Below are 25,197 nucleotides of genomic sequence, written 5' to 3' on the forward strand. Positions count from 1 at the left end.
TCTAAATGTTGAGTAACAACATAAAATGTTAAATATTAAAACATCCTCTTAAATGTACCCAAATATAACCATGAGCTGAGAAGAAAGAAAGGAATAATTATATCCAAAACCAAGTGTTGGATTTTTAATCTTCATCTTTATTCATTATACTGTGAATATGAACACAATCAGGTTCTCATGGGCTCTAAATGGCATGGGGGAACAGACTGAAATAGATACTGGCAAAAAAAACTGGTTACTGGGATTGAAGGCTCTCAGAAGTATCAAACAGAACAGAAATATATTTTAAAAACCCACACCTATGCATATTACGGTGAAACTTAAGGGGATGAAAGAATATTCTAGAGGGAAAAAGCAGATTACATGTAAAGAAATAAGTGTCTTATCACCATTAAACTCTTCAGCAAAACTATACGAGTTGGTAGAGACTTGAATCAGAGAAGTAACAGATAAGAAAAATTTGGGGATAGGTGTTTGATAGGAGTATCAAAGGGGAGAGAAGTCCTTAGGGAGTTGAATGAGGCTTTCTAATATTTTTGTAAAAATTTTTAAAAGACATTTTATGATCATTCTACACAGGAAATAGAAATGAATGTGGAATATCATGTTAGCTCCTTTTTTGGGGGGTGGGCAGAATACAGGAAAAAATATGTAAATATACACACATATGAAACTCAAATGAGTAATACCTTCCAAGAAAATAACTGGGAAAGTAAAAGTGGGTCTGCAGCTACACTACTTGTTACATGTAAAGACCAAATAAAGATATTCTCAGATGTAAAAATCCTCAAAAATGTTACTGCACAGCATTTTAAAATAATGTATTGGAATCAGATTAAAATTAAAATTTATTCCCTCTGAGCCAGACACCATTAATTCTTTTCATTTCAGTGAGATGCAAATTTCAGAACACTAAAAAAACAGTTAATGGACTCACATGCTATTTAATTCTCCATTAAAAGCAATGCCCAAACTATATTTATTTGGTTTTAACCCTCTGCTTGAAAGTAAAAACCTGAATTTCTTAAGCAGTCCTAGTATCACAATGGCCTAGCAATTTACTCTCTACTTAGAGTTGCCAAGGGGTTAACCCAATTAGCCCATTTTAAGTGAACCGATTTCTCTTTAAATGAATGGGAAAACCCTTAGCTTAATTAGAGAAGTAACGGAGCCAATCTTACAATGAAAGAACTTAAAGCAGGAATCTTAACACATATTACTCATTTTTACAAGGAAAACAAAATAAGCAAAGTGAACTCGGAAATATCTCACTAAGAACAATATTCATAAATTTATTCATTATACTCTATTGCTTGCATGAAGTGAAGCGATTAAGGAGTGGGGGGGCAAGATAAACAGGAGTAGGGTGGGGTGGGAATGGAGTTGTACAAAAATGTTTAGTATTACTGACGTTAACCAATATAAATATTTGTACTATAAAAATTAAAACACAAAAAAGTTTTTGTTAGTTTTAATGAAGTTAGAAGAGTTTTCTGAATAGCATGTGCCCATCTTTGCAGGAAAAAAGGGAGAATAATTACCCCAATCTATAAAAATGTAAAAAGCAATCTCATACTATTAAAGCAACTGCTCCCCCAAGTTATGGAGGAGGAAAAGTTCATTAGTTACATTTCATATATTCATCCTAGGGAAAACTGTTATGTACAAGAACGTAAGAAATTATTTTTATTTTTATATTTGTTAACTGGAGTTATATAATCAAATAACTGGTTTCCCCTTAATACCTATAAATATAATCAAAGAATAAAAAATGAATTTATTCTATAAGAATATTACTTACATTTTAGTTACTACTGTATGTTTGTTTAATCTGTTAAATAATGTCATTTTAATGATAGTAGCATAGCAAATCTCTGGATTTAAAAATGCTAGACACAGAAAGAGATCTTTATATTTTGAATTTGCTACCTATGCAAAAGTAAATTATTCATACTTTATTTACTAATAATAACTAAAACAGTATAACAACAATAAAGCTAATATTTATCATATTCCTATTATGTGCCAGGCATTATAACCAATTTATTTATTTAATATTCATGATACTGTTATCAAGTAATTGTATTCCTACACCACAAATTGCAATACTACCTTTTATAGCTTTTACTATTTTAAGAATAGGAAAATAGAACAAATTATTGATAGTAATGTTTTTTGCCAAAATATTGGCAGAAATAGCATTTATAGTTACAACCATAATTAATCCAATAATAAAATGACAGTTTTTATATGCATCTTTTTTTAATTTGATGAAGGCAAAAAAAAAAAAAAGCTAAACCAAAGAAAGAAAGGGGTTTCCATTTTAGAAGACATTAAGTGATCTGCTAAGAATGTAACTGGATCTCCTACATTTCTGACTTAGAAAGCTGATCTATAACTTCTCATAATGATGCAGTAAAAAAATTGTTTAAGATTTCATTTCCGAATTTACTAATTAGTGACAAAAAATGAGACTAAAATATTTTAACAATAATATTTGCTGGAATCATGAAACACATTTCAAAAGAACTCATACATTTGATAAAACAGAATATACACATGCACTCACACACATAACAACTGCCTAAAATGAAGTATTTTACATTTGAAACACAATAGAACAATACTTAAAGTAGTTAACATTTGTCCAGACCTCACATATTAATCATTCATTAAAAATAATGATCATCTTTCTGGCTCAAGGAGTATTCCATTTAAAACAATTTTTTTAGTATTCCATTGAATACTTATATGCAATTTAATTAATTTTCTAAAGAGTCCCATTATATTAAACTAGGCAAGATTTTTCCATAGACCTATGTTCCTTTACCTAATTAAGGTAAGTTTCTTTATTAATAACATCTTTTAAGATAAATACTAGAAAAATTATGTTATTCTTCTAGGTTATCAAAGGGATATCAAATTTGTAGGTAGAGATTCTAGTGCAATTTCTAGAGCAATTTCAAAGTCCAAAACATTACTGAGGAAATGTCTCAAACTAAAGATGAAAATCTGAGTTGGATCATTTCATTCAAATGTCTATTTTGTGACACCACTTGAGAAGACAGAGACAGCTGCCCTCAGTTTCATGACTACATTTTACAGAAAGAGAAGTTCAAAGATGTTCAATGCCTACAAAATATTTCCCCTCCTCTAAGACACAAGTTTGATCTACTATTCTCAGTTCAACTGTCCTTTCTTCAAGCTACTTCCTGAAAGTTGTGGCAATTTGTTCCTGGTTGCTTCTGTATGATTCATAAAAGTTGCATATTAACACAAAAATATACGAGCTCCACAACATGACTCTGTGATTGTGAAAACCTTGTGTCTGATGCTCCCTTTATCTACCATATCAACAGAAGAGTAGAACATATGGAATAAAAATAAAAATAGGGGGAACAAATGTTAAAATAAATTTAGTTTGAAATGCTAGTGATAAATGAAAGTGAGGGGTAAGGGGTATGGTATGTATAATCTTTTTTTTCTCTGTTATCATTTTATTTCTTTTTCTGTCGTCTTTTTATTTCTTTTTCTAAATCGATGCAAATGTTCTAAGAAATGATGAATATGCAACTATGTGATGATATTAAGAATTACTGATTATATACGTAGAATGGAATGATATCTTAATGTTTTATTTGTTTGTTGTTAATTTTTTTTTAATTAATATAAAAAAATATATACGAGCTCCACTTCTTTCTTTAGTTTCAAGCAACCTGAAAATAGATTAAGTACATAAAACCAAACACAGGTTTTTAAATAAAGGATTGTGGTGCTAGAGTTATTTAGCTTGGACATCTCACTTCCCCTCTTTTGGATATATGAACATGGTTGAAAGCTGAAAGCCAACAACCCATATTTAATTAATAAATTAAATTCACTGACAATTTTTCTCAGTTTAAATTTGATTGACAAATGTATTTTTGGATCCTACCCATAAAACTGAACCAGCTGTCAGTATATTTAAATCAAATGTCTATTATATCAGCTAAAAAGTGGACACACAAAGATTAAATTAGGGACACAGATACTTAGCTACTATGTAGCACCCCATCTGGTTGAAATAAAAAGTTAAAAAATGAAAGGACAAGAAAGCTGAAACTTAACTGTATAAATTGGATTGAAATACGATGTTGAGAAGAGCAAAATGGAATAGCTGGGGCTATATCAATAGTTGTAAAGTGTAGGAAGAACACTTCACATATTGCTGTTGAACTAATAATTAAAAATATATAGGGGCGGGCCACAGTGGCTCAGCAGGCAAGAGTGCTTGCCTGCCATGCCCAAGGACCCAGGTTCGATTCCCGGTGCCTGCCCATGTAAAAAAATATATATATATTTATATATATATATATATAAATGATATATATATAGGGTGGGCCACGGTAGCTCAGCAGGCAGAGTTCTCTCCTGCCATGCTGGAGACCTGGGTTCGATTCCTGATGCCTGCCCATGCAAAATAAATAAACAAATAAACAAACTACCTAATTGTTAATATTGGCAGGATTCTATGTAGGCAGAAACAAGGATAGAAAAGTAAGGCAAGACAACCTTCAGAATATTTTGCATTAACTGTAGTAGTTATTACAAGTTATCTTCAATCTCTGAAAGAAAATATATTTAAATATACATATTTAAAAGACAGAAAGCTGACATTTATCAATGATCCCCTTTTTAGCAAAAAATATCAATGTTTCAGTTTTTGGGTTGTTTTAAGAAATTAGCTTAATTCTTCAGCATCTTTAACCCTTCAACTACTTCTTCTACTGGATCATTCCAATTATTCTACATCCCTTCTAGTATTTAAGAAAAAGCTTACTGGGGTCCCAGTCTTGATCAACTAATTTCTCTGCTCTCTTTTATAGCACATTTAAAGAAAGAGCAGTCTATACATACACCCTGTTTCAATCTCCTTATCTCATATTCATTCTATTTCAAATTTCAAGTCTTTAAAATATAACTTCCAGTTCCTTCATTACACCTAAACTGTTCTTGTCAAAGCCACCTCTGACTTTTATTCTGAAAACAGTGATTCATTCTGTCCTCATTTTGTTCAGCCACTCAGAAGCAATTTTGTTCCTAATGAAACACTCTTTTCTCAAGGTTTCTATGATATCACAGGCTTTTGTGTACTGACTTTGGTTTAACTTCTTGTTTCTGTTTCCCCTCACTTATACTCTGGCCTCTGCTTTCCTAATACAACATTTTCTAATGTTGGCATTCCTCAAGGCTCAATAGTACGCCCTCTTTCTTCTCGCTCTCTCTCACTATATTTTCCTTAGATGATATACTTTACAATGACTTAAATGCCCCCTACATAGTGGCAAGTCCCACATTTATATTATAGCCCAAAAAGCTTTATTGAGGTCCACATTTGTATAATCAACTACCAATTTGATGTCCAAACTATGCAATCTAAACTAGGTCTTCTCTTATTTCTAATAGCATCTGTCTATTCCTTCCAGAGCATTTACAATAATTTACAATAAATTATTTGCTTGCTTTTTTCTTTAACTTTTAAAACTGTTTTTCTTACAAACTAACCGTAAACTCCATGGGGTTGATGCCATGACTGTTTTGTTCATGGCTATCTATATACAGTCCCTAGCAAAAAACAACTAAAGCAAACCAAGTACTCAATTATAATATTTGAATGAATGACCAAATAATAATAGAATTATGTAAATAAAAATAACTTGCTTAGGAAAAAGGTAAATTAAATCATATATTATAAACCTTTATACCTTCAATAACAGTAAAATTAATAACAGAGAGCACTTACATATACCAGCCCACTATTAGAAAAGCTTTATGACATTCCTATAAGCTAAATACTATCATTAATTCCTATTTTAAAGACAAGAAAACTGAGACATAGGAGTTAAGTAATTTTCCTATGTTATGCACTAGTAAGTGCTAGTGCTGAGATTTGAACCCCAGCAGTCTGGTTGTGGAAACCAGGTTTTCACCACTGAATTACATCAGTAAGAAGCATTTGAAATATTTCTAACTGCCAGCTTCCTGGGAAGAGGCATATGATCCATCTTTTCAAAACAGAGTTCGGCTGTAACTAAGTAGGATGGGTGTAAGGGTGAAAACCAGGTCATATAAACCTTGTCTACACTAATCAACAAATGATCGTGGCACTGTTCACCAGAAGAGAAATGCCAGCTCCAAAAGGATATACATAGTTCATGTAGTGGGAACTTTCACAAACTGCAGTTACATGATCCTTGCATAAGAAGAAAAGAAAAAGTATTTCTTAATAATGACATTATATACCATAGCAAATAATTAATTTCACGCTCCATAAAAACGTGTTTCTATTTTGAAAAGACAACACCTCTTAGCTAAAAAATGTAAAGGGAAAGCAAACTAGTCTTTTTCAATTAGCAATTCTTTAACTCCTATGTTACTTTATGTAAAAAACAAATAAACAAATTATTAAGTTGGGGAGGGCAACAGTGGCTCAATGGCAGAATTTGTGCCTGCCATGCTGGAGACCCAGGTTTGTTTCCTGGAGTCTGCCCATGTGGGAAAAAAAAATAATGAAGTTGGAAATTACGGAAAGATGACTTTTAAAGAGACAATTAAAAAGAGGTATCATATAATAAGCCAAAAGATACATATAGAGTTAAAGTGATCATTTTTATATAAACCTTATTTTGTGAGCTTCTTAAGGGCAGGGCACTTGTATACCCATCTTTTCTTGCCTCAGTAATTGCAATGTGCAAATATCTGGAAAGCTACAGAGATAAAATGGCATTTGTGTAGACTATTAAGGATTATAGGGTTATCTGATGAACAGAGAGGAAGGTAAATCTAGAACCAGAAGAGACCCAAACTGTTTAAAAATGCATGGCACGTTAAAAAAAAAAGCAATAGTCTGATGTAGGATGAATGGTACATGTGGTACAAAACAGTCAGAACCAACATAGAAAGTCAGCCTTAGAAGAGACCATAAGTGTATATGCAAAGGAATTGACATTTTATTGTATTCCTAAATAATTTAATGAATTTTTCAAGGAGAACTTAAAAAAGTATGCAAGATGGACTGAAAAGGAATGAATCCTAGTTTTATCATGAGGATACTTAGCTATCTCCAGTAGGAACAATAATAGCCAAAGCAGTCACATGCCTAAGAATTCAGAAAATTATTTTAGAGTCTATCTTTAGGCTTTCTTTTGATTCTTTGCTTTAGCTTGGGACCCCCTGTTTCCTTCTTCTCTACCTAGTCCCTGCAGAATAATAATTCACTTGTAGAGTCTATTGAAATTATCAATAGCACTTCTCCCTAAGATGCTTCCCCTAAGATAAAATCTTCCCACAACGTATACAATAATTGGTGCCCTCACACACAGTTATTTCAATCATCCCATGACATTGTACTCTACCCAGGCTCCACCCTGGGAAGTGAGTTGTGGCATAAATCCAGCATCAAAGAACTAGTATTAGGCTATATCTACATTCCAAATGAGAAATATGGGGTTTTGGGCAAAGGCAGAGAGTTAATTTGAGCTTCTAATATTGGGTTGGGTCTTAGGAGGCAAATAATTCATATACAAGCCTTTAAGTCCCTCTATAGTCCTCTTTTTTTTTTTATTAATTAACGGAAAAAAAGAAAATAACCCAACATTTAGAAATCATACCATTCTTCATATGCAATCAGTAATTCTTAACATCATCACATAGATGCATGATCATCGTTTCTTAGTACATTTGCATCGGTTTAGAAGAACTAGCAACACAACCAAAAAAGATATAGAAGGTTAATATAGAGAAAAAAATTAAAGTAATAATAGTAAAAACAAAACAAAACAAAACAAAACAAAAACCTATAGCTCGGATGCAGCTTCATTCAGTGTTTTAACATGATTACTTTACAATTAGGTATTATTGTGCTGTCCATTTTTGAGTTTTTGTATCTAGTCCTGTTGCACAGTCTGTATCCCTTCAGCTCCAATTACCCATTATCTTACCCTGTTTCTAACTCCTGCTGGACTCTGTTACTGATGACATATTCCAAGTTTATTCTCGAATGTCGATTCACATCATTGGGACCATACAGTATTTGTCTTTTAGTTTTTGGCTAGACTCACTCAGCATAATGTTCTCTAGGTCCATCCACGTTATTACATGCTTCATAAGTTTATCCTGTCTTAAAGCTGCATAATATTCCATCGCATGTATATACCACAGTTTGTTTAGCCACTCTTCTGTTGATGGACATTTTGGCTGTTTCCATCTCTTTGCAATTGTAAATAACGCTGCTATAAACATTGGTGTGCAAATGTCTGTTTGAATTTTTGCCCTTAATTCCTTTGAATAAAGGTATTGCTGGGTCGTATGGCAATTCTATATTCAGCTTTTTGAGGAACCGCCAAACTGCCTTCCACAGTGGTTGCACCATTTGACATTCCCACCAACAGTGGATAAGGGTGCCTCTTTCACCGCATTCTCTCCAGCACTTGTCATTTTCTGTTTTGTTGATAATGGCCATTCTGGTGGGTGTGAGATGATATCTCATTGTGGTTTTGATTTGCATTTCTCTAATGGCCAGGGACATTGAGCATCTCTTCATGTGCCTTTTGGCCATTTGTATTTCCTCTTCTGAGAGGTGTCTGTTCAAGTCTTTTTCCCACTTTGTAATTGGGTTGGCTGTCTTTTTGTTGTTGAGTTGAACAATTTCTTTATAAATTCTGGATACTAGACCTTTATCTGATATGTCATTTCCAAATATTGTCTCCCATTGTGTAGGCTGTCTTTCTACTTTCTTGATGAAGTTCTTTGATGCACAAAAGTGTTTAATTTTGAGGAGCTCTCATTTATTTATTTCCTTCTTCAGTGCTCTTGCTTTAGGTTTAAGGTCCATAAAACCGCCTCCAGTTGTAAGATCCATAAGATATCTCCCTACATTTTCCTCTAACTGTTTTATGGTCTTAGACCTAATGTTTAGATCTTTGATCCATTTTGAGTTAACTTTTGTATAGGGTATGAGAGATGGGTCTTCTTTCATTCTTTTGCATATGGATATCCAGTTCTCTAGGCACCATTTATTGAAGAGACTGCTCTGTCCCAGGTGAGTTGGCTTGACTGCCTTATCAAAGATCAAATGTCCATAGATGAGAGGGTCTATATCTGAGCACTCTATTCGATTCCATTGGTCGATATATCTATCTTTATGCCAATACCATGCTGTTTTGACCACTGTGGCTTCATAATATGCCTTAAAGTCAGGCAGTGCAGGACCTTCAGCTTCGTTTTTTTCCCTCAAGATGTTTTTAGCAATTCAGGGCACCCTGCCCTTCCAGATAAATTTGCTTATTGGTTTTTCTATTTCTGAAAAATAAGTTGTTGGGATTTTGATTGGTATTGCATTGAATCTGTAAATCAATTTAGGTAGGATTGACATCTTAACTGTATTTAGTCTTCCAATCCATGAACACGGTATGCCCTTCCATCTATTTAGGTCTTCTGTGATTTCTTTTAACAGTTTTTTGTAGTTTTCTTTATATATGTTTTTTTGTCTCTTTAGTTAAATTTATTCCTAGGTATTTCATTCTTTTAGTTGCAATTGTAAATGGGATTCGTTTCTTGATTTCCCCCTCAGCTTGTTCATTACTAGTGTATAGAAATGCTACAGATTTTTGAATGTTGATCTTGTAACCTGCTACTTTGCTGTACTCATTTATTAACTCTAGTAGTTTTGTTGTGGATTTTTCCAGGTTTTTGACGTATAGTATCATATTGTCTGCAAACAGTGATAGTTTTACATCTTCCTTTCCAATTTTGATGCCTTGTATTTCTTTTTCTTATCTAATTGCTCTGGCTAGAACCTCCAACACAATGTTGAATAATAGTGGTGATAGTGGACATCCTTGTCTTGTTCCTGATCTTAGGGGGAAAGTTTTCAAATTTTCCCCATTGAGGATGATATTAGCTGTGGGTTTTTCATATATTCCCTCTATCATTTTAAGGAAGTTCCCTTGTATTCCTATCTTTTGAAGTGTTTTCATCAGGAAAGGATGTTGAATCTTGTCAAATGCCTTCTCTGCATCAATTGAGATGATCATGTGATTTTTCTGCTTTGATTTGTTGATATGGTGTATTACATTAATTGATTTTCTTATGTTGAACCATCCTTGCATACCTGGGATGAATCCTACTTGATCATGATGTATAATTCTTTTAATGTGTTGTTGGATACGATTTGCTAGAATTTTATTGAGGATTTTTGCATCTATATTCATTAGAGAGATTGGCCTGTAGTTTTCTTTTTTTGTAATATCTTTGCCTGGTTTTGGTATGAGGGTGATGTTGGCTTCATAGAATGAATAGGGTAGTTTTCCCTCTGCTTCGATTTTTTTGAAGAGTTTGAGGAGAGCTGGTACTAATTCTTTCTGGAACGTTTGATAGAATTCACATGTGCAGCTGTCTGGTCATGGACTTTTCTTTTTAGGAAGCTTTTGAATGACTAATTCAATTTCTTTACTTGTGATTGGTTTGTTGAGGTCATCTATGTCTTCTTGAGTCAAAGTTGGTTGTTCATGTCTTTCCAGGAACCCGTCCATTTCCTCTAAATTGTTGTATTTATTAGCGTAAAGTTGTTCATAGTATCCTGTTATTACCTCCTTTATTTCTGTGAGGTCAGTAGTTATGTCTCCTCTTCCATTTCTGATCTTACTTATTTGCATCCTCTCTCTTCTTCTTTTTGTCAATCTTGATAAGGGACCATCAATCTTATTGGTTTTCTCACAGAACCAACTTCTGGTCTTATTGATTTTCTCTATTGTTTTCATGTTTTCAATTTTATTTATTTCTGCTCTAATCTTTGTTATCTCTTTCCTTTTGCTTGCTTTGGGATTAGTTTGCTGTTCTTTCTCCACTTCTTCCAAGTGGACAGTTAATTCCTGCATTTTTGCCTTTTCTTCTTTTCTGATATAGGCATTTAGGGCAATAAATTTCCCTCTTAGCACTGCCTTTGCTGCATCCCATAAGTTTTGATATGTTGTGTTTTCATTTTCATTCACCTCGAGGTATTTGCTAATTTCTCTTGCAATTTCTTCTTTGACCCACTCGTTGTTTAAGAGTGTGTTGTTGCGCTTCCAGGTATTTGTGAATTTTCTGGCACTCCGCCTATTATTGATTTCCAACTTCATTCCTTTATGATCCGAGAAAGTGTTGTGTAAGATTTCAATCTTTTTAAATTTGTTAAGACTTGCTTTGTGACCCAGCATATGGTCTATCTTTGAGAATGATCCATGAGCACTTGAGAAAAAGGTGTATCCTGCTGTTGTGGGATGTAATGTCCTATAAATGTCTGTTAAGTCTAGCTCCTTTATAGTAATATTCAGATTCTCTATTTCTTTATTGATCCTCTGTCTAGATGTCCTGTCTATTGATGAGAGTGGTGAATTGAAGTCTCCAACTATTATGGTATATAAGTCTATTTCCCTTTTCAGTGTTTGCAGTGTATTCCTCACGTATTTTGGGGCATTCTGGTTCGGTGCGTAAATATTTATGATTGTTATGTCTTCTTGTTTAATTGTTCCTTATATTAGTATATAGTGTCCTTCTTTGTCTCTTTTAACTGTTTTACATTTGAAGTCTAATTTGTTGGATATTAGTATAGCCACTCCTACTCTTTTCTGGTTGTTATTTGCATGAAATATCTTTTCCCAACCTTTCACTTTCAACCTATGTTTATCTTTGGGTCTAAGATGTGTTTCCTGTAGACAGCATATAGAAGGATCCTGTTTTTTAATCCATTCTGCCAATCTATGTCTTTTGATTGGGGAATTCAGTCCATTAACATTTAGTGTTATTACTGTTTGGATAATATTTTCCTCTAACATTTTGCCTTTTGTATTATATATATCATATCTGATTTTCCTTCTTTCTACACTCTTCTCCATACCTCTCTCTTCTGTCTTTTTGTATCTGACTCTAGTGCTCCCTTTAGTATTTCTTGCAGAGCTGGTCTCTTGGTCACAAATTCTCTCAGTGACTTTTTGTCTGAGAATGTTTTAATTTCTCCCTCATTTTTGAAGGACAATTTTGCTGGATATAGGAGTCTTGGTTGGCAGTTTTTCTCTTTTAGTAATTTAAATATATCATCCCACTGTCTTCTAGCCTCCATGGTTTCTGCTGAGAAATCTACACATAGTCTTATTGGGTTTCCCTTGTATGTGATGGATGGTTTTTCTCTTGCTGCTTTCAAGATCCTCTTTCTCTTTGACCTCTGACATTCTAACTAGTAAGTGTCTTGGAGAACGCCTATTTGGGTCTAATCTCTTTGGGGTGCGCTGCACTTCTTGGATCTGTAATTTTAGGTCTTTCATAAGAGTTGGGAAGTTTTCAGTGATAATTTCTTCCATTAGTTTTTCTCCTCCTTTTCCCTTCTCTTCTCCTTCTGGGACACCCACAACACATATATTTGTGTGGTTCATATTGTCCTTGAGTTCCCTGATACCCGGTTCAAATTTTTCCATTCTTTTCCCGATAGTTTCTGTTTCCTTTTTGGAATTCAGATGTTCCATCCTCCAAATCACTAATTGTATCTTCTGTCTCTTTAAATCTATCATTGTAGGTATCCATTGTTTTTTCCATCTTTTCTACTTTATCCTTCACTTCCATAAGTTCTGTGATTTGTTTTTTCAGTTTTTCTATTTCTTCTTTTTGTTCAGCCCATGTCTTCTTCATGTCCTCCCTCAATTTATCGATTTCATTTTTGAAGAGGTTTTCCATTTCTGTTCGTATATTCAGCATTAGTTGTCTCAGCTCCTGCATCTCATTTGTACTATTGGTTTGTTCCTTTGACTGGGCCATATTCTCAATCTTCTGAGTGTGGACCGTTATCTTCTGCTGGCATCTGGGCATTTAGTCAGATTTCCCTGGGTGTCGGACCCAACAAGGTTGTAAGATTTTTCTGTGAAATCTCTGGGTTCTGTTTTTCTTATCCTGCCCAGTAGGTGGCGCTCGTGGCACACGTTTGTCTCACGTGTTTGGAAGGGATCCCCCCAGTCACCGTTCTCCGCGGCCTTGGGATTTCCGATCCAATTCTCTCAGTTCGTCCGGGGGGCTGCGCGTGGTGGGGGCGTCAGCCGCCTTGGCTTGCGGGGACCCTGTGGCTCCTTTATTAATTCCCCTACTGGTGTTTGGTTGGACCCAGTCCCTGCCACTGTCGGAAATTCCCTCCTCTCCCTGGAGGGGTGTCGGTCGCTGGCCACAGCGGTCCAGGGAATTCGCCACCAGACCAGGAAGCCGCCCACGGGGGAGGGGCGTCGGTCACCGGCCGCAGCGGCCCGGGGAATTTGCCACCGGACCAGGAAGCCGCCCGCGGGGGAGGGGCGTCGGTCGCCGGCCGCCGTGGCCTGGGGAATTCGCCACCGGACCAGGAAGCCGCCCGCGGGGGAGGGCCACCGCGGCTTGGGTAGCCCTCTGATCCGAGACTCGTAGCCGGTCCAGGAAGCCGCCCGCAAAAGAGAGGCGCCGGCTGCCGCAGCTTGCGAAACTTGCCTCTCCGAGACTCTCAGCCGGCCCGGGAAGGAGGGAGGGAGGTGCTCCGGCTGCCAGCTCCTGCTGCTCGGGGAATCGCGTGCCGCTCGGGGATCTCACCGCAGCAGAGTCTCGCAGTCAGACTAGCCAGTCCAGACTGGGGTACGCTGTGTGTCCACTCCCTGCCGTGGCCCCGGGAGCTGTTCTGCACTGTTTCTGTTCACCTAGTAGTTGCTCTGGAGGAGGAACTAAGACGCACGTACCTTACTAAGCTGCCATCTTGTACCCCTCCCTCTATAGTCCTCTTTAAGTAACAAAAAGAAAAAATTCTCCAGAAATACAAAATAGATGAGAATGAGGGAACAATAAAATAGAAGGGCCTGATGGAGGGAAGCAGGCAGTACAAGGAAAGACTTAAATACATGTTTAGGAAACTTCACATGGTGGTCAAAGTCAACTGTGGGGACCTTAGGAAAGGGAAAACATTAAAAGAATATGGTCCAAAGGAAATTGAGTTAGTAGAAGTTATTGTGGGCCCAAGAAATTGCTTATTAAAACAGTCTGCTAAGATGGCTGCCATAAGTGCATCTGGGTCTGAAGTTTGGGGAAGCACGATACAGCACAACTTATGTAACCATGATGTAACATACCTGTATCCAATCATACATCCCATGGATGATGTCACCTTTTGGTAAAGTGCCACTTCTGTGTAATTTACCATATAAGGGACTACAGCTCTGTAAGTATCAGAGCGGAGCAGAGGGGAATGATTAAAGATAACCACTCTATCAGCCACTCCTCATGCTTTCTTTCAATTTGTTACCAGACCAGAGCCACCAAACATTAAGCTAGAATCTGACAATGTCCTACTCAGCAAAGTGAGCTATCTCTTGCAACTTCTCAAACCTTCATCAAAACTACAAAATCACATGACTGGATATCTTAAAGATGGTTGACGTTGAACTTAAAGTCCAGATCTAATGTGGGATAAACACAAGATGGCCAGTGTAAATTAAGAAGTAGAGACAAAGAAAATTACAAGAAAGTAAAGTAACAAAAACAGGGCGTAGCTTTAATCTCACCCAAACTTTGAGAATTGGGTCAAACAAGTTTTCCTATGTATTTCAATGGGAAGGAAGGTCTCCGACAATACTTCGACTGCATCTCTAAAACAGAAGATGAGCCTTTTGTAGTAATTAGGCTACATGTGCCAAAGGGTCTGAGTTTAATAAAGAGTAAATTTAGTCAATTATTCAAATCGTCTGATTTTCTATCTTATTCTTTAAGTCTAGACTTTGAAAATAACTTTACATTACTATTGCCAGAAGAGTTATGCTACATATGCAAACATAAAAGGTTTTCGATGTGTATACATTTTAAGAAACACAGACATGAAAAATCATCAGCAAATTCAAAAGAACCAATGTCATAAAAAATATATATATCAACTGGAATCTGGACTCAGATTCCAAAACAGGGCGTAGCTTTAATCTCACCCAAGCTGAACCTTGAGAAGAGGAATATTCTAAACGATAGAAATAGTAAATTGCTAAAGGAGAAAACTGAAATTTTGTGATAAAATTTTAGTAGGCCATGTAAAGATAATCTAAGGTTGGTTAGAAGGAGGGATATAGTATAGTAACTTCCTTATGAGTTGGTATGAAAAAAGGAGACCAAGAACTATGACTTCACAAACAGGAACATGTGCAATGTAATTACCCACAAGACTCTAGCAGCAGTGGGGAGGATGGGTTTAAGATGCCTAAGAACATGATATTTCTTTTTCATCTCTTTATTTTTCCTTAAGCCAGCAGCATGAAACTTTATCAATATGGCGATCTAAATAAAAGTAGAAGACTCCAATCAGGTGGGTACATTGCTTATTGAGAATCTTAGATGATAATCAATTGTTGAGACTAAATCATAATAACGTGAATAAAAATTACAATAAATACTGTTTGGTTTGAGAATTTAGAGGTTTCAAAAAATCTTAATAAGTTCTAAAACAAACCTAATTTCACTCCCCTTACTGAAGAAGGCTAGATCTGATATAGAGGTATTTTTACAGCATTAGTGAAATACAAATCATAAAGTAAAATCTTTTTAATTCTAGGGAACAAATCCCTATTCAATAAGCACAGGAATCATAATACCCTAATGGCTTTGCTAGTGAACAAGCAGCTATTCTACAATCATAAAAACAAGTTGATTCCAGGTGATAAATAGTTTTTCCTTAGCACACTGATTCTTCTAAGACTTTCTGATTCTGCTGCTTTGAAGGTGTTATGTACCCCAGAAAAACCATGCCTTTCTTTTGATCCAGTCTTGTGGGGCCAGCCATGGTTCTTTTAATCCTGTTTCAATACTTTAGGGTGGAAAACCTCAGACCGGATTGTTTCCATGAAGATGTGACACACCCAGTTGTGGGTGTGACCTTTTTTGGATTGTTTCCATGGAGATGTAACACATACAATTGTGGGTGTGACCTTTTGATTAGATAGAGTTGGCCCCATTCAAGGTGTGTTTCAATTAGTTTACTGGAGTCTTTTTAAAGGGGAGACATTTTGGAGGAAGCTTAGATGCCTGGAGTGCTGACAGAGAGAGCAGATGCACATGAGACCCAGACATTTGGAGATGCAGAAAGAAAACGTCTCTGGGGAAGCTGTTTGAAACCAGAAGCCAAAGACCCCAGGAGACATCAGCCACATGCATTCCTGGCTGACAGAGGTATTCCAGAACCATCAGACTTTCCTGAGTCAAGGTATCTTTCTCTGGATGCGTTAGTTTGGACATTTTCATGGCCTTAGAACTGTAAACTTATAATTTGATAAATTCTGGTATATTGAATTCTGGCAGCATTTAACAAATGAATACACCCCTTAAATAGCCATTTGTTGATATTACAGCAAAAGTATAGAGAAAGTAGAGAATGAGCAAAATATATGGCAGATATAGAAGATGACATCGCAGACTACCAGGAGAAGGCAAATTATACTGATGACACTGCTTTTTGTGCTGAGATTCACCTATAAATACTGATGCCTAAATTTCTTTCAAGGATATTATATGTATTAAGGGTAGGTCAATGCAAATTTTTACCAACATGAGAAATCTGGGAATAAAACTGGAAGAAAATTGGGAAGATAAAGTAAAATATAGAAGAATATTCCACTACTAACCTGATTTAGTTTCTTCCAGAGATTGAGAACCGGTGAAAGTTCATTAGACCAGATTTCTCTATCAAATTTGCAGCCAGCTGTCACTGATCTGCCCAAGATCCTCAATTGTGAAATAACCTGAATGAAGCAAATAATAAAAACAATAAATGAAAATAATATCAGTCAAGCAGGGAGAAATAAGGTATGCACAAAAACAGCCATGTTTCATGTACCAAAAATATTAATCAAATATATTGTAAAAAGGTTTTAATCATATTACCTTTGTTAAATGGCCTCACATTTTACTGATTTACATACACAGATAAAAAAGAATTTAAAATCAAGGGAAAACATTATAAAAATATTGTATTGTAATGGTTCTTATTTGAAAAGTTGCTTCCGTACTGAGACATTATTACGAATTATTAGTAACCTTTTGGTGCTTCTGTTTGCTCATTTCTAAATTCAGAATATTTTTCAGACCAACTGATTTAAATTTCCTAATTTCAAAATGCTGACAAATTAAAGATAGTTACTATAAAAAGAAGAAGTGACAGAAATGCTTTTAAATAGTATAGCAAACTGTATAAAATAGTAAACCAATTTTAACTGTTAGTTGATGTAGTAGTTAGGGTCAGGTGTCAACTTGGCCAGGTGCCCAGTTGTTCTGTTGCTTTGGACTTAAATCATCAGCATGTGAAATTCATATATGGCTGATTACAACTGTGATTAGCTAAGTGGAGTACCTTCCATAATGAGTGAGGTTTCAAAGGAGAGGTCAGAAGAAAGAGAAACGGCTCAATACAGTCCAACAGAGCTCGGTGCTTAGAGCAGATTGGACCCAGAAATTTGGAGATGCAGAAAGGAACTACTCTAGGGAATGTCACTGGAACCCTGAACCCAGAAGAGAAAGGCCAGCAGATGTTGTCAGTGCCTTCCCATATGATGGAGAAACTCAGATGAAAGCTAGCTGCCTTTCCTCTGAGGAGCTCTAAATTTGTAACTAAACAAACCCCCTTATTAAAAGCCGATCCATCTCTTGATGTGTTATATTCCGGTAGCTTTAGCAAACTAAAAATATTTGTAAATCTATGTTTTAATGCTCTGTATTAATTTTAAGGTATATTTCAATGTTTCTGCTGCAGTCATGGCTCAAATGAAAAAATTATAGGACAATCAGTTAAAACTCCTCTCTTAGGGCCAAAATATATTTTTATGACCAGAGGCAAGGAACTCAGTTATCCCCTATTTAGGACTTTCATTACTGTAACTCCGTTATTATCTTCATGTTTATCATTCTCATCAATTCACACATTTTGCTTTCTAAAATAGTGTTTCAAGAGCATTTATTAACCTTAATAATTTCCTAAAATTGACCCAGAATAATACTTACTATGCTAAAACTTAGGTAACAGATATTGAATGTTTGTGTGTATGCACTCATGTATGCAATCAGTGAGGAATCCATTGTTTTTCAAGTGATTTAACTAAATATCAATTCAATATTTAGCTAAATATTAAAAAAGCACTGTTTCATTGCTTATCTAATATAAACAAAATAAATTTTAAAAAATCAAAACAAAACCAGGTATATATTTTCCTAGGCTAGTATTTATTTGTAATATGTTGACTATTGTATGTTTTTACTTTTTGAGAGATGTAAGTTGTTTTTCTTTTTAACACATTAGGCTATATTTCATATTTTTTTTGGTTCTTGTAAACTGTGTAATAAAATAAGGGCAATAAATCATTCAGAATGAATGCACTACTTAATTATTAAACATCTACAATCATGCTGTTAAATGTGTTACTTGTAGCTTTTGATTGATGCTCTAATCTTGAGAAAACTGTGATGATGCAGTGCTTCATTTTCTTTGTTTTTCTGATAAATTATTTTCATTTGCTCTAGCTGAACTCTACAACAGCATCTAATTTGTCAGCTTTGCTAGACCACAAAACATCACTACTTCATAGTCAGAAGAAGTACTATTTTAACTTTGGTATCATTTGCTATCACTTATTTGTGTTTTAAATTTGTCAAACATGGCAGAAAACAAGTAAGAATGCAAAGAGATATCTATAGGAAAAAGGATCCAAAATTTTTAATACATGACATTAAAAACTGAATTCTACAATAAAATATTTACTAGCCATAAAAGTTCATGTTTTCTAGCCTTAAAAATTAACATGTGAGACTTGCTTTTCTTATTAACACTATCATAATACAATTTTAATGAACAAAGAGTAATAAAGGGACTCAAATATATAATAAAACACTTATTAAAGAGCATAGGGCTATAGCATAGCAATGAATCATTTTATTTTACAAAATCAAATACATATACCATATTTATCTTTTAAAAAGTACAAATGATAAAACGATTTCCCAATATCCATGTTTTAAACCAATTAAAAATATATTTTAACAACATTGGTATATAATGGTGTCAAAGGGATATGTTATCTCATCAACAAAAATTCTTCCATGCACTATCCACACTGAACAACTTGCATTATACCCCTGGATTGCTTTGGGGGATCTACAAGAATTATAGGGAAGCAACTGAGATGCTATCATTTCTATTTCACTTGTAGTCATTCCAAGGATCAGAGACAATTTAGGAATTCAACACTTCTCAACAATCAGTTTGTTTTAATTTTAGACATTAAAATCTATACCAATTTGTGGTGTGTCCCTCCCTTGGGCATGCCCACGTTAACCTCTCTAATGTATACTCTCTCCTTTTAATAAACTTCTCTTTTAATAAAATCTACTACTTATGTCTAAAAACAAAATTATACCCATTATTCAATTTGCTTTTTTTTTTCCTTCGGAAATTATCAAGCACACAGACTAATTTTTGTTCTAAAAATAACCAGCTTTATTGGTTCTTAGAGCACAAGCCTTTTGTTGGTTTGTTATATCTGTTTTTGGCACAAACTGTTTTTAGTTTTATTTTCTTTTCCTATCCTAATTTCCTCTTTGATTGAATTTATCAGTCAGTAAATCAACTTGATTTACTGTAACGGATAATTTATATTTTTGGATGTCACCTTCAGTAAATCCTTTTTGGAATGAGAAGGAGTGTAAATTAAAGACAAAAAACAAAACACGCTTACTGCCATTTTATAGATGGGAATTTGATTGTGAAAGAAATTAAGTAATTTGAATTTTTGTCACTGGAAATATGGCAGACTAGGAGTCTTAAGAAAAGTCTGTAACAGATCACTAAAATATTATGAATAGGCAACAACATTATCCACAAAAACTTAAAATTTATGAGAGAGACGTCTGGGAAATTATGGAAAAAGGTTAAAGCTAGAGTCAAAGAGGAGATGCAATGCAGACAAGTCAGTAAGTTTTGAAACCAGCATTTACATTGGATCATCTGCCTATCCCAAGGGACCTAAAGCTTATTTTGAACTATTTTAAGAATTACAGAAAAGTTGCAAAAATATTATACAGAATCCTATATACCTTTCACCCAGTTTCCCCTAATGTTAACATCTTATATAACCACAGGACAACTATCTAGTTGTGCACAGCACAGGAAACTAATATTGATATAATACTAATAACTAAACTATAGATGTTATTCAAATTTCACTGATTTTCCCTCAAACGTTCTCTTTCTGTTCCAAGAGAATACCACATTGGATTTAGTTATTATTTCTCCTTACTCTCCTACAAAACTGTGACAGTTTTACCTTCTCTTTCTAACCTTGACACTTTTGCAGAATACTGGTCAGGAACTTTGTAAAATGTTCCTCATTTGGGTTCTAAGGTTCACTTACAGGAAAAAAATGCAGAATGTTCAAAAGGCAGCACCCAATGGGTTTATTACAAATTAACCTATAGAGGGAAACATTAGGGACATTTACCTGTCTTTCCTTGTCTTGGGATAGAGGAGGGAAGAAAGAAAAAAATTCTCTCAGTACCACCCCAGACTGGATAAAGCAAATGCCACTAGAGGAAAATGTACACTTTAATCCTGAGCCTGAGTGAAGTTCCCCAGATAAACTTTCAGGAATATGAACCCCCACAAACAAAAAAAAGAAGTAACACAAGAAGAAATAAATAACATGATTAAGAGAAAGCAGAAAATACTATAGCTACAAGAATTATCACATACAGATATAAAATAAATGTTTTATGTGTTTTAAAAACATAAAAGAGGGACTTCCTGGAAGATGGCGGCTTGGTAGGACGCGCGGATCTTGGTTTCTTCTCCAGGACACCTACTGGGGGAGTAGAGGCGATGCAGAGGGCGCCCAAAGCCACAACAGAGATGGAGGGGACAGCGTACCCCATCCTGGAACGGCTGGCTGGCTGAGAGAGGCAGCTCGGGTGAGATCGCCGAGGCGCGCGGGCCTTACCGGGCGGGGTGGCAAGCGGCCGGAGTTACTCCCTTCCCCCTTCCCGGGCCGGCTGGGAGAATTGGAGAGGCGGTCCCCTGAAACCAAGGCGACTGGCGCCCACACCACGCGCAGCCCCCGGACCAACTGAGAGAATTGGATCGGAAATCCCCAGCCCGCGGAGAACGGTGACGGGTGGGGGAGGCCCCTTCCAAACCCGTGACTCCCGGGGAACGTGCACTCTCTCGGGCGGGCCGCTGCCGCTGGCGCCCTCCCGCCACGCTTGTTGCCCAGGGCCGACTAGGAAATTCGGACGGGCTCTTTCCCTGGCTGCGGCGACCAGCAACCCTCCCTGCGTTCGGACCGAGGGCCGGCTCAAGCCGCTTCGGCTAGCGAACCCCCAGGACGGCGAGAGTTTTCCAAAGTTTAAGGTCCCACAGCACCTTTTACTGGTGGGACCCGCAGACAAACGTGTGCCAGGAGCGCCACCTACTGGGCAGGAAAAGAAAAACAGAACCCAGAGATTTCACAGAAAAATATTACAACCTTGCTGGGTCCAACACCAAGAGAAATCTGAATAAATGCCCAGACGCCAGCAGCAGAAGATAACTGTCCACGCTCAAAAGATTGAGAATATGGCCCAGTCAAAGGAACAAACCAATAGCTCAAATGAGACACAAGAGCTGAGACAACTAATCCTGAATATACGAACAGAAATGGAAAACCTCTTCAAAAATGAAATCGATAAATTGAGGGAGGACATGAAGAGGACATGGGCTGAACATAAAGAAGAAATAGAAAAACTGAAAAAACAAATCGCAGAACTTATGGAAGTGAAGGATAAAGTAGCAAACATAGAAAAAATAATGGATAGCTACAATGATAGATTTAAAGAGACAGAAGATAGAATTAGTGATTTTGAGGATGGAACATCTGAATTCCAAAAAGGAAACAGAAACTATCGGGAAAAGAATGGAAAAATTTGAACAGGGTATCAGGGAACTCAAGGACAATATGAACCGCACAAATATACGTGTTGTGGGTGTCCCAGAAGGAGAAGAGAAGGGAAAAGGAGGAGAAAAACTAATGGAAGAAATTATCACTGAAAATTTCCCAACTCTTATGAAAGACCTAAAATTACAGATCCAAGAAGTGCAGCGCACCCCAAAGAGATTAGACCCAAATAGGCATTCTCCAAGACACTTACTAGTTAGAATGTCAGAGGTCAAAGAGAAAGAGAGGATCATGAAAGCAGCAAGAGAAAAACAATCCATTACATACAAGGGAAACCCAATAAGACTTTGTGTAGATTTCTCAGCAGAAACCATGGAAGCTAGAAGACAGTGGGATGATATATTTAAAATACTAAAAGAGAAAAACTGCCAACCAAGACTCCTATATCCAGCAAAATTATCCTTCAAAAATGAGGGAGAAATTAAAACATTCTCAGACAAAAAGTCACTGAAAGAATTTGTGACCAAGAGACCAGCTCTGCAAGAAATACTAAAGGGAGCACTAGAGTCAGATACAAAAAGACAGAAGAGAGAGATATGGAAAAGAGTGTAGAAAGAAGGAAAATCAGATATGATATATATAATACAAAAGGCAAAATGTTAGAGGAAAATATTATCCAAACAGTAATAACACTAAATGTCAATGGACTGAATTCCCCAATCAAAAGACATAGATTGGCAGAATGGATTAAAAAACAGGATCCTTCTATATGCTGTCTACAGGAAACACATCTTAGACCCAAAGATAAACATAGGTTGAAAGTGAAAGGTTGGGAAAAGATATTTCATGCAAATAACAACCAGAAAAGAGCAGGAGTGGCTATACTAATATCCAACAAATTAGACTTCAAATGTAAAACAGTTAAAAGAGACAAAGAAGGACACTATATACTAATAAAAGGAACAATTAAACAAGAAGAAATAACAATCATAAATATTTACGCACCGAATCAGAATGCCCCAAAATACGTGAGGAATATACTGCAAACACTGAAAAGGGAAATAGACTTATATACCATAATAGTTGGAGACTTCAACTCACCACTCTCATCAAGGGACAGAACATCTAGACAGAGGACCAACAAAGAAATAGAGAATCTGAATATTACTATAAATGAACTAGACTTAATAGACATTTATAGGACATTACATCCCACAACAGCAGGATACACCTTTTTCTCAAGTGCTCATGGATCATTCTCAAAGATAGACCATATGCTGGGTCACAAAGCAAGTCTTAACAAATTTAAAAAGATTGAAATCTTACACAACACTTTCTCGGACCATAAAGGAATGATGTTGGAAATCAATAATAGGCAGAGTGCCAGAAAATTCACAAATACGTGGAGGCTCAACAACACACTCCTAAACAACGACTGGGTCAAAGAAGAAATTGCAAGAGAAATTAGCAAATACCTCGAGGCGAATGAAAATGAAAACACAACATATCAAAACTTATGGGACGCAGCAAAGGCAGTGCTAAGAGGGAAATTTATTGCCCTAAATGCCTATATCAGAAAAGAAGAAAAGGCAAAAATTCAGGAATTAACTATCCATTTGGAAGAACTGGAGAAAGAACAGCAAGCTAACCCCAAAGCAAGCAAAAGGAAAGAAATAACAAAGATTAGAGCACAAATAAATGAAATTGAAAACATGAAAACAATAGAGAAAATCAATAAGGCCAGAAGTTGGTTCTATGAGAAAATCAATAAGATTGATGGGCCCTTAGCAAGATTGACAAAAAGAAGAAGAGAGAGGATGCAAATAAATAAGATCAGAAATGGAAGAGGAGACATAACTACTGACCTCACAGAAATAAAGGAGGTAATAACAGGATACCATGAACAACTTTACGCTAATAAATACAACAATTTAGAGGAAATGGACGGGTTCCTGGAAAGACATGAACAACCAACTTTGACTCAAGAAGACATAGATGACCTCAACAAACCAATCACAAGTAAAGAAATTGAATTAGTCATTCAAAAGCTTCCTAAAAAGAAAAGTCCAGGACCAGATGGCTTCACATGTGAATTCTACCAAACGTTCCAGAAAGAATTAGTACCAATTCTCTTCAAACTCTTCAAAAAAATCGAAGTGGAGGGAAAACTACCTAATTCATTCTATGAAGCCAACATCACCCTCATACCAAAACCAGGCAAAGATATTACAAAAAAAGAAAACTACAGACCAATCTCTCTAATGAATACAGATGCAAAAAACCTCAATAAAATTCTAGCAAATCGTATCCAACAACACATTAAAAGAATTATACATCATGACCAAGTAGGATTCATCTCAGGTATGCAAGGATGGTTCAACATAAGAAAATCAATTAATGTAATACACCATATCAACAAATCAAAGCAGAAAAATCACATGATCATCTCAATTGATGCAGAGAAGGCATTCGACAAGATTCAACATCCTTTCCTGCTGAAAACACTTCAAAAGATAGGAATACAAGGGAACTTCCTTAAATGATAGAGGGAATATATGAAAAACCCACAGCTAATATCATCCTCAATGGGGAAAAATTGAAAACTTTCCCCCTAAGATCAGGAACAAGACAAGGATGTCCACTATCACCACTATTATTCAACATTGTGTTGGAGGTTCTAGCCAGAGCAATTAGACAAGAAAAAGAAATACAAGGCATCAAAATTGGAAAGGAAGAAGTAAAACTATCACTGTTTGCAGACGATATGATACTATACGTCGAAAACCCAGAAAAATCCACAACAAAACTACTAGAGCTAATAAATGAGTACAGCAAAGTAGCAGGTTACAAGATCAACATTCAAAAATCTGTAGCATTTCTATACACTAGTAATGAACAAGCTGAGGGGGAAATCAAGAAACGAATCCCATTCACAATTGCAACTAAAAGAATAAAATACCTAGGAATAAATTTAACTAAAGAGACAAAAAACCTATATAAAGAAAACTACAAAAAACTGCTAAAAGAAATCACAGAAGACCTAAATAGATGGAAGGGCATACCGTGTTCATGGATTGGAAGACTAAATATAGTTAAGATGTCAATCCTACCTAAATTGATTTACAGATTCAATGCAATACCAATCAAAATCCCAACAACTTATTTTTCAGAAATAGAAAAACCAATAAGCAAATTTATCTGGAAGGGCAGGGTGCCCCGAATTGCTAAAAAC

General features: G+C 35.8%; 1 protein-coding gene across 2 annotated transcripts in view; it reads right to left on the bottom strand.

Moving 5' to 3' along the window:
• Positions 1 to 25,197, bottom strand: part of DYNC2H1 (dynein cytoplasmic 2 heavy chain 1) — a 522,264-nt gene that overhangs the window by 100,386 nt on the left and 396,681 nt on the right. For both annotated transcript variants that reach the window (XM_077113112.1, XM_077113111.1), the window contains exon 83: positions 16,677 to 16,793. In XM_077113112.1, coding sequence (XP_076969227.1) covers positions 16,677 to 16,793 — 117 coding nt within the window. The remainder of the gene's footprint in view (positions 1 to 16,676; positions 16,794 to 25,197) is intronic.

The sequence above is a fragment of the Tamandua tetradactyla genome, chromosome 8 (assembly GCF_023851605.1).
Source record: "Tamandua tetradactyla isolate mTamTet1 chromosome 8, mTamTet1.pri, whole genome shotgun sequence".
Lineage (NCBI taxonomy): Eukaryota > Metazoa > Chordata > Mammalia > Pilosa > Myrmecophagidae > Tamandua > Tamandua tetradactyla.